The 11,416-nt window shown below is 35.4% G+C and overlaps 2 protein-coding genes across 2 annotated transcripts in view; one reads left to right on the top strand and one right to left on the bottom strand.

Annotated features, from left to right (window-relative positions):
• Positions 1-1,141, bottom strand: part of LOC108744305 (beta-2 adrenergic receptor) — a 19,508-nt gene extending 18,367 nt beyond the window's left edge. The window contains exon 1 of the mRNA XM_025976775.1: positions 796-1,141. The gene's annotated coding sequence lies outside the window, so the exon portion shown is untranslated. The remainder of the gene's footprint in view (positions 1-795) is intronic.
• Positions 1,142-6,971: 5,830 nt separating this feature from the next.
• On the top strand, positions 6,972-9,339 carry LOC108744236 (leucine-rich repeat-containing protein let-4-like). The gene is made up of 2 exons (XM_018479899.2): positions 6,972-7,120; positions 7,682-9,339. The coding sequence occupies exons 1-2, from the start codon at positions 7,118-7,120 to the stop codon at positions 9,152-9,154; spliced, it is 1,476 nt and encodes a 491-aa protein (XP_018335401.1). The 5' UTR covers positions 6,972-7,117; the 3' UTR covers positions 9,155-9,339.
• Positions 9,340-11,416: the final 2,077 nt, after the last annotated feature.

Here is an 11,416-nt window from a genome sequence, read left to right as displayed (position 1 = left end):
AATTATTCTTCAAAATTCATTATTTATAATATAAAATATGTCAGGCTCCTCCACCATTTGTGTTCAAACTTGAGAAAACTCTTTAGTTTTATAATTAGTTATATAAATCTAAATTCATTTTTAATCGTTCCATATTTACTAGATTCTTCACACCATTTCGTCTTGGTTCTTGTTAACCACGATAATTATTTACATTGTTTTGATAACAATTTAAAACCCATTTCTAATTGCGGACAGTTTAGTACATGCTTTAAATTGTCTCTCATTTGGGGTTTTTCTACATTTCTATTGAGATTCTCTCATACTTTGATTAGAAGCAGTTGGTCAACAGTTAAATATTTGGGTTTTATTAGTAATTAGTGACCATAATATCTTCTGGGGCTACTTGAGCTTGTGCAGAATTCGATACAACTTCATGAAGAAATTCAATACTGAATGAAATGAAAAACTGTTTTGACAATTCTAGCCGCAAAAAGATATTAATTAAAAGGGCTAGATGATTTTCTAATATAAAGCAAATTTTAGACATCACGAAGAGATTGATCTTTCGGGAAAACTACTTATAATAAACAAAAATTGTAGTGAAAATCGTACATAGGATTTCATTGTTTCGAAAATATAATTGTGAAGATTTTCGATTATAATAAATGCAGTTCTGGTCTATAATCTCAATAAGAAAAGTTTTGTGAAAATCAGAAAGCGATTTCGTATTTTGAAGATTCGAAGGTCCAGTTCTGAGACAAGAAAGGAAATGTGTTGTTCTAAATAGTGGCACCAGATTTTGTTGGAACTTACCCATCACGCAGTTCCTTGAAGCTTGCCAAATATTAGAAGAACAAGAACAAAAACAGCAATCTTCATCCCTGCTAAAGATCTCGTACAGGAAATCGCGAAAAACCACCCTTCAAACGCGACAATAATTGGTCAGATCCGGAATTTTCACCAACGTTTCAATTTCGTCAGCAACTCTTGTATACATCGTTTCATATGCGTCCAAAATTGTCATCGATGGAAAATTTGGATCGATAGTCAGCTTCCGTGCTCCTTATAGGTGTGTATCTTTTCCACGAAAATTGTTTCAGTTATCTCTGAATGAGAAAAGCTCTAGATAACTAGATGACTACGCGACAACAATAACCAAAGGCGGAGGAGTGTTACTGATACATGCGCCAGGGTTAGGGCCCAGTGCAAGTCGATCGGGTTGGCCGTGAAAGTGCGCCGCGCAGCCCGTTTTCCACGCTTACGTCATAGTTAACATGACATTACGTCATGGTAAATGGTACCCGAGTTGTCCCCATTGTCTTTTCTGTTCTCTTGTTGTTGCAGTCCGGTCCGGCGCGGCGCGTTGTTGTTGTTCCTTGCTCCTTCGTCCTTTACAAACCAAGTAGCTCCAATGTGGAATTCCACTGTTTTCACTGTGTAAACATCCTTAGTCCTTACATTGTTTTATTAGACTGAGCTTTATTCGGAAAATTGTCTCATTATTTTAGGGACTTTATATGTTTCTAAAACGTTCCAACTTTGGCTGATTGAATATAAAATTTTCTTAAGTTCAGTCTTCATTTCCGGAAAATTGAAGATGATCATTTTATAACCCAAATATGTTACGTTATTTTGTAATACCAAAGCTAATTAGATGGGGACATTGTCCTTCAGAATGTTCCAAATTCGTTGTTTTAACTGTAACTTTTCAATTTTTCAATTTAATCTGTAGCTCCTGGAAAATTGGGGAAAATCATCTCAAAACTCAGATATATTACACTAGCTTAGAATATTAAAACAAGCTGGGGACACTTTGTTTCCAACATGTCCCAATTTCTATGCTTCAGCAGTACAATCATTCTTACACTGTTTCGCTATACTAAGCTTCTTTAGTTTCAATTTTTATGCTCCAGAAGTTTAAGGAAAATCGTCTTATAACTCAAATAAGTTACTGGTAGCGATAAACAAAGTAAAATCAACACCAAGAATGTCCCTGTCCCAGTCCTAGTCTTGGTATTGATCTTGCTCAAACACTTCTAATCTTCGTCTTGCTGATTTGGTCTCGGTATTGGTCTCAATCTTACGTGTTGGTATTGCTCTTTTAATCTAATACTTAGGCATGTTCCTTTTAATAATTTTTCTAGGCTCAAATTTTTCGTACAGTCTTGGTTTTAGTCTTGATTTTCTTCGTTGGGTCTTAGCCTTGGTCTTACTAGTATGAAGACAGTCTTAGTCTTGGTATTGATCTTACATTTTCGCACAACCAACACTAAAACTGCAAGACCATAAACCAATTTAGTCATTACTAGTTACTAGATTAGAACATTGAAACAAACAGGGTTCTTCATGTTTTTAAAATGTCTAGAATTTCTTTGTTCTACATTTTTCAGTTTCAAACTTCAGCTTTTGGTAAATTGGAGAAAATTAATCTCTAATATGTTGGGTTGGGTTAGAATGCAGAATGAAACTGAAGACACTGTACTTCTAAAATATACCCTGCTTCATTGTTTTAGCTGTGCTTTCTCCATTTTAATCTCCAGGTTTCGGAAAAATTAAGTAAACCAACTTATTATTTTATTAAAGAGCCCAGGCAAGTTTATTTTTGGCTTTCCATCATTAATTTTCCGTTTCCACAAAAACTTATAAACACGTTTACCAATTTTCCAAAGTTTTGATAGAAAACACCTCAAGTTTCCTTCTGAAAACAATGCAGCCCTGACACCACGTAAACAAATTATCTAAATTGAATTTCCACAAAATAATTATCTCCTACCTTCGTAGTTTGCGCTACTATTCTGTTTTTGTTTTTTTTACAAAAGTTTTTGACGAATAAACGCTCCAACCACGGTAAACAAGCAATTAGAAAAGTTGGTGGTAAAATGTTTTGCTTGAAGATCCGGAATTACGAACTTAATGTTTGGAATTACACTAGGTACAGCAACTACTAGAGTCAATCAATAAACAGTCAAACTTCCAAACTGAAATGCGGCATTCACATACGACAAATGCGTCATATTTAGCTGCAGATAATATGCAACGTTTCGGATATGATGATTGACGAACTCAGCTGATTGTATATTTGCGACACGCGGATATGATTGATTAACACTTACTGGTTTAAATGTTGATAAAGATAATTGGGTAAGATCAATTGAAAGATAAATAGAAAAAGTGACTTAATTAATTACCAAACCAGAAGTAGGTTATTAATAGACAGTCCTAATTAAAAAACTATTATTTTTAATGAAATTGCAAAGAAAAAGATGGAAAGAATCTATATATATAAAAGAAAGTCATGTTAGTTACACTATATATAACTCAAGAACGGCTGAACCGATTTGGCTGAAAATTGGTGGAGAGGTAGCTTACATCCAGGAGACAGACATAGAATATACTATAAATGGCGCAGTGAACGCCATCTATAGCACGATGCTACATTTTTAGGATTACGTATGCTCCAACAAGGTCCACCTGTGTGGATATCTAGTTGCTGAAAACGAATCCCGGCGTAGCCAACCTCAACGTGATAGGCACGTTAGCTTAATCGAATAAAAATAATTCGAAGTGGTCTGTATTCTGTCGAAACTGCCAGACGCGAATCGCGATTTCGTTCTTTTTGGATCTCATCAGCGCGTCGCAGGCAGCCCCGACAGAACACAGACCAACTTTTACCTGCTGTCTTAACAGTGCGTTTTAGACATAGAATACTTTTTATCCCATTCCCGTGGAACGGTTGTATTTGAAATCTAAGATGACGACATTACATAAAATTAAAACGTTGTAAGGGTGAATTGGGAGTTAATAGGTTTTATGGAGAAACAATATTAATTTTTGCTTACGAAGGAAAAATCTAGTTTTTTATAAATCATTATTTCTACACTTTTAGTGCCTTTTTTAAACTCGGTTCTAATAGTTTTTTCTTAAATAAATTATTATTAGCCATCGGTTTTACTGCTTGCCAATTCAATTCGAATAATAGTTTAGTAAGACTTCAACCCTTGGTGCTTCAAGGGCCGTGTTCGTTTACTTCGTGGTCTTCCCCTGTAATCATAATTTTTTAGAAAATAATTTCATGTTATTGATTTCGAATTATTTTGAATAAGAAACGGTGCATGGTACCGCCGTTTGCGCCGGTCACGGAGATTAACGCCATATTAATGATAAATGATATCACTACCAAAGCAACCTTTAGGTCGTATATTATCTTTGTAAATGTTTTCCTATCGACCGTCTACACGACCACAAATAAAATGTATTATTTACCTACCTACTTACTATCACTGACAAATTCATTTAGAAAATTCACTTTACAGAAATAAAATAAAATTCAATTTTAATGTATATTGCAGAAATTGTTTATTTTAGTGATGAAAAAGCTGGAGAACTTGGAATAAAGCCAACGAAACGTTCCAATTTTGAGATTTTCAATCATTCCTAAAACGTGTTTTGTTCACGTTTCATTGTCAACTGTTTTTCGCTTTGTCTGCCGCCACGTCGTATTAAATAATGCCGGATTCTTCAACCTGGCTGTGACATGTACATTGCACGTGGTCCATTTTAGATACGAATTGACCTCAAAGTTATGACGAGGTCAAAAATTAGAATACAGTAAATAAAATCTAATTAAATAGGTGCTATTATTAATAACAAATTTATAACTTATTTCTATTGTACAGCAATTAAAAACAGCCGTATCAGATATTTATTTAATGATTTATACTTTCAAACAAATAATAAAGATAAATACGTAAATATTCCAAGAATTATCGTGTTGTTAGCGTGGACAAGATGGAAATTCTCTGTACAAATAATTCAAAATTAATTAATCTATCAAAACTGTAAAAGTACAGAATTATGCTATAATTTTGTTTTGGCGATATGGTATTTTGAATGTTTGATAAGGGACGTGTTCTACGAAAAATATTGAGATAAATTTAAATTTCTTGTAGAGTCCTTGGGGAAGGTCGTACCCCACAAGTAAAACTACTATACAATAACGATTTTCATGGTGGTTCTTATCAATAAAGCAATTTCATTGAAGCGAAACGAAGTAAAAAACACGAAAATAGTGCAAGGCAAAGTCAAACCTATAAAATGTTCGCTATTTTTACTCAGATCCTTCGGAGATCTTCTTTTGTCACTCCATTTAATATCTTCCTTTGGCTTTGTCACTGAACTACATAACATTTTCCGACTAAATGTATATAAGTTGAGGTTTTCTTCCACATTTTGATATTTTTATTTTCAGCCAGATCGAACACTTGATCTACGAGGGTGGATTGATAAGTTTCCGGCCTAACCAAGAGATGACGCCACTAGGCCTACCTTGAGGTGACATTCTATAGTACCATCCTTGGATAGCTTGTAGCTATAGTTTCAGCCCGATCTCCTTGCTAGTGTAGGTTTGACAGCACGCTGAACAAGACGCCTCTGTGGTTTTCGTAAAAATGGAAAAGCAGGAAAATCGTGCTGTCATCAAATACTTTTATTTGAAGGGGTTAACGCCGAAGGAAATTAAAAAAGAGATGGACTCAACACTGGGGACATCCTCCCCGTCATATTCAACCGTTAAGCAGTGGGTTTCCGAGTTTAAAAAGGGTCGTGTGAGCACCTCTGATGGGCCTCGCTCAGGACGCCCCGTTGAGGTCACAACTCCAGATATGATCGAAAAAATTCATCAAATAGTGCTGGGAGACCGCAGATTGAAAGTGCGTGAGATAGCTGAGACCTGTAAGATGTCATATGAACGTGTGCAACATATTTTGCACCAACATTTGCATATGGAAAAGCTCTGTGCAAGATGGGTGCCGCGTTTGCTAACAGTCGACCAAAAATTGATTCGAAAAAACATTTCTACCGCAAATTTGTCATTGTATAAGCGTAATCCAAGCGAATTTTTGCGTCGATTCGTAACCGTTGACGAAACGTGGGTCCACCACTACACTCCTGAAACCAAAGAACAGTCTAAACAGTGGATTGGACCAGGGGAACCAACTCCAAAGAAGGCAAAAACAATTTTTTCGGCGAACAAGGTTATGGCTACTGTTTTTTGGGATGCAAGAGGTATTATATACATTGATTACCTTGCAAAGGGTAATACTATCACTGGTCAATACTACGCAGACTTATTGCAACGTTTGAGCCACGAGGTGAAAATTAAACGACCTCATCTGGCGAAGAAAAAAATCTTGTTTCATCACGATAACGCACCAGCGCACACGTCAATCGTTGCGACGGCTAAAATCAACGATCTAAAGTTTGAATTGATGCCGCACCCTCCTTACTCTCCAGACCTAGCCCCGAGTGACTATTTTCTGTTCCCTAATCTCAAAAAATGGCTTGGCGGTAAGAGATTTGCGGACAATGAAGAAGTAATCGAAGCTGTAAATGGTTATTTTGAGGAGCTTGACGAATCAGTCTATAGAGATGGCATTAATAGACTGGAACACCGCTATGAGAAATGTATCAGCCTTGGAGGAGATTATGTTGAGAAATAAAAAAAAAAAATTTTTAAAAACCTTGTTTTTCTTGGTCAGGCCGGAAACTTATCAATCCACCCTCGTATGATCTTAACTTCATTTTCTTTTGCATTGATAACAGATGTACTCATTCATGAATGTTAAGTATTATTTATGTATTAGAACATATTAATTTTAGCATAAGTCAAATAAAATTGCGATAACAAACCACTGGACCTATTAAAAACCAGAAAAGATGGTACACGATTTCTTTTACGAAACACTATAATAATTTAAAGATTGTTTTTACAATATTAATTACGGTCATTGATACCTTTTATTGCCGATTAATGTACTGCCTTATGTACGCTCCATATTCAAGTTTCTAAATAATGAAAATCTTATGATGATGTTGACGCTTCTGCATGCATGTATAATGTATCTGCATGTATGTATAAATCAAACCACATTATAGTATGATGTATAGTGCCAAAGTTTATCATATCAGTTCCTTGGTCATGTTTACACCATTTTAAGACATTACTTGTAATGCATTCGGTTGAACAACATGTTATAGTATAACAGTTTTTCAGATTAATCGGAAACTGTAGGTTTAGCTTATTTATCGTTGAAAATACTACATTTTACAATTCAGTTCAAAGGATATTATCTTAATAATGGTAAGTACCCGAAACAATTATTTATAATAAAAAAATTATTCTTCAAAATTCAATGCCCTAATGTGAGAAAAACCCTTTATTTAATTTTTAATCTTTTGCAAAATAACTTCGTGTATGTTTTACAATTATTGTTATACTTAGAACCAAACCCAGTTTTGTAAATGCATGCAAATATTTTTTATGTTTCGTTTTCTGTTATATGTACATCGAAATGTTTTAATGTCTCTCAAACATATAGACGATGTTATCAGTTAGAGATTTATAACACGTTAAGTGTAATTTTTTTTTGTATATGATTATTTTTACTATTAAAATTGCGTAGGTACATTTATAACTAAAAGCAAACATAAAATTATATCATAGAAAATACATTATCATGTCCGTTACTTCCGTGTAGTCCGGAGTCTGTTATCTTACGTGACAGTTTAAAACTATTGGGTGGGTTTTGTAATGGAATATTACCAACATTATAAAAAAGTCATAGTAACATCATCATCATCATGGTAAACAAAAAAAATATAATGTGTCCAACATTTTATTCCAAACAATTTTCTTTTTCAGAATCTGCTTCCAATATTTTTGATATTCCCTTCGTTGCTCCTTTGCCAGACCTTGGCTCAATCAATGACTTGTTCTTATGGTCCAAGAGGGTCTCTGATGGCGGTTTGTGTCAACGCAACTCCATCGTTTTTCCGATCGACCAATTACCGTTTCGATAATTTAGACCAATCTTTAAAATGCGTTAACTGCAACCTAGCACAAATAGTAAGCAACTCCTTTGACCTGTCCGGCAACGAAATCAAACTTCTCGACATTTCGAACAGCAAAATCCGGACGTTGGAGAAGAAGTCGTTCGTCGGTTTGGTCTTCATGACGACTCTCATTATGCACAGCAATTTTATCGAACTCATAGCTCCCGAAACGTTTCAAGGAGTAAAGCGTTTAGAACAACTGGACGTGTCCAATAATTCGCTGAAGAGTTTGGTAAACGGCAGTTTTCAGGAGCTGGAATATCTGAAGAAATTGAATCTGAGCTACAACAAAATTGCGAATATTGAATCAGGTGCTTTCATTGGTCTCAACGCACTCGAAGAATTGTATTTAGATCACAATTTCATCGAAAATATTTGCGGCAACTTCGCTCCTTTGGCTAACGTTCAAATCATGAAGTTGCAACACAACAAAATTAAAATTGATAGTTTCTGTTTCACCAGCAATCCAACGCTACGTGATCTTGATCTGAGCGAAAACAACATCAAGGTTTTACCCCCTCACGCATTTAAGTCACTGACCCATTTAGAACGATTGAACCTTTCGTTCAATGGTATAGAAGTCATAGATCCGGATTCGTTTTTGAATCTGTACTTTTTGGAGGTGCTCAGTCTGAAATCCAACCACATCTTCGATATACATAGGAAATTATTCAGAGGTCTACATCTTCTCCGCGATCTGGACCTTTCAAACAACTCCATATCCGATTTTAAAACCGGATACTTCAGTGGCATGCCAGAACTTCGACATCTCAATTTGTCTTACAACAAAATCGAATACTTAGAAAAGACTGGTATTCTTTCCCTTCCAAATCTGGGCGAACTCGATTTTAAAAACAATAGCATTCGAGATATAGATTATAAGATAATCGTGTCACATTTACCAAGATTAACTCACATGGACATCACGAATAATCCTCTACACTGTTCAATTGTTCCGAAAATTATTAAATATTTCGAGACAGATTACATTACCCTCCTTATCAGCAATTCTTCTGAGCCTTGTACCGAAAAACCTTTAGAAGAAGTCGACACAACATCTGAGGAAGCTTATGAAACCTCCGTATACGTTGATATGCATCGAGGTGATATCGTAGCTTTGTATATCCTTGTTTCAATCGTTCTAATATGCATCATTGCCTTGTTCTACCTCCAATATCGCAGTTACAGATTGGAAAGGAACAGAAATTGTGCAAATAATTACCACGACGCTCCACTGATATGCTCAAGTGATTTAGAGTCGAGGGAACGGGGCGATTACTAGCATTTCAACATTAATTCTTTTAATGTGTCCATAAAAATACTCCAAGCGAGTTCAAAGATGGAAAGGAAGACCAGGCAGTGGCATGAGGTTGTGCTTCTTCCTTATCACAAAGAATATTTGTACTTATGTATATCTGTTGGTTGTTACACACAAATGTATTTTATTAAAAACTTCTCTTATCAGAATTGTTTTATTTATTGTCTTCTTCGTAAATGTTTTTATTATTAGCTGAAATTTATCTTTCAAACTGACAGTATCATCTCTAATAGCTCACAATGTCTTCATTTAATTCTTTAATTAAATGTGTTTATTAATAACTCTATCAATGGCGGGTCGCAAGAATGTTACTTACTAAAGTTTAAATTATGATATCATATTAAGAAACTCTACTAAACTGATTGTTTTATGAAATGGAAGAAGACCCATATTCTTTGTGATCTTAAGCTGTAATCGCTACTTTAACCTTAATTCCAAATCTTTGTAAGGTTAACGTAATGAAGATAATTTATTCAATTACTAAAAGTTTTAAGAAATAGATAATGACTACAATTACTTTCACATATCAGAGGAGTTATTGGGTCCTGCGTCTCTCCCTTCCCCTAATGGAACCAAGTAAAAACCTTGTTATAACCCCCCCTATCTCACCTCATCTAAATTTGTGTCAAAAGTCGACCCTTTCGGGTTCTTACGCCTTATAGAGTATGTGCTAATGATACAGCGCATTATAAAGGATTTTTTTATTGGGTCCTGCGGTCCCCCTTGGATCCTGGAAGGTCCAAACCTTCACCCTCTTCCGCTCATCGATTGTTACGCCACTGTGTCACGAAAATGACCATACACCTAGTGTAAACATACTGATTAAAAATAATACACCACTTCGGGATTCCATGCTTTTACTGATGCGATAAAATTATCGAAACCGTATGTACAAACACGTATTTAGTTCTAGGATTTCGGTCGCTCGGATGCGATATACCCCCAAACGTCCTTAACCCAATTCGGTGGGGCCAGAAGATTTTAAACAGGCCGGAGTTTATTGTGGGGGTGGTTTAGTTTAGCATCCATTTCATTCCACAAGCGATCGCGGCAGCAGCAGGTGGTGAGTATTGATCTCACCGATTCCAGGTTAGTCCCGTTGTGCGCTCCTGCTTGCACGGCCCAAGACTGTTTCATTCATAATACATTTTCAAGGGCGCTAAGTGTCTTACCTAGTTATATATCAAAACACTGCAACACAGTAAAATAATCTATAATCAAAAATTGCATGATACCGAAGAACATACTCGCCTATTTTTAAGTTCATGTGGTTATTTGTATTTAACTATTAAAAAATTTTTGTCTGTCAATGGTAACGAAGGAGGTTATCAGAAATAGTGTTTGAGATAATCCTTGTAACGAAATGGATTTAAGCATTTTCGCTAACTCTTCAAAAGCTCAATTAATGCAGAGAAGAGCACATTTAAGTTTCTCCTTTTTAAAAAGGAAAAACCCTTAGTATGCGCTGTTTTTGAGGTTTGACTTTCCGCAAAGTCATTAGTCCTAAGATTAGCTGGACACGCACCTTCAACTCTTTCCTATCCTGACCTAACCTTCGCATTTTCCTGAAACTACAACAGCCCACATCATCCTTAACTATTTGTGATCAGTAATCCATTCTAGGTGTGCCTTTAATCCTCTAACTAGCCCTGCATGCCTGAGAAGGTGTCCTACCAACCTATATCGTCCCTATTTCTTATTGACTTCCATAGCACCCTCTGTTATCCTACTTTTTCTCCTTATAAAGACTATTATTTCGAAAAAATCTAATAGACGTATTAAGTTGAAATTAATATTAAAAAGTACACAATTTATAGTTCTGTAAAAAATTTAAACTTTCATTTAAACCCAAAGAACAAACACAGTTTTTTTGACGTCATCAAAACCTGTAGGTTATTTTTCGTTAACTGGGAATGTTGAATGAACTTTTTGATCAATACATTTTGAAAGGTCATACTCAGAAACTTTTCTGGTCATTTACCATCCCCGAGGAAAAATAGTCGTGAAAGAAATCAAGGAAATTATAGGTACTAGGATTCTGTTTTTTATTTCGACAAAGGGATTACGAGAACCGAAAATAATTCGTTCGTAATTCCACAAAATTTTGGAATTATTATGTAACTAACTCAAAGAATAGATCTTCGTGGTTTTTAATCTCGGTAAGTTGCAATTCCATCCTTCTTGTCACTTGACCCCTCCGCTTCTAGTCTGCTACCTCTCTTGCGG

Source organism: Agrilus planipennis, unplaced genomic scaffold, assembly GCF_000699045.2.
Source record: "Agrilus planipennis isolate EAB-ADULT unplaced genomic scaffold, Apla_2.0 scaffold13, whole genome shotgun sequence".
Lineage (NCBI taxonomy): Eukaryota > Metazoa > Arthropoda > Insecta > Coleoptera > Buprestidae > Agrilus > Agrilus planipennis.
Note: the sequence above shows the minus strand (reverse complement) of the source record. Positions and strands in the feature narration are given on the sequence as shown.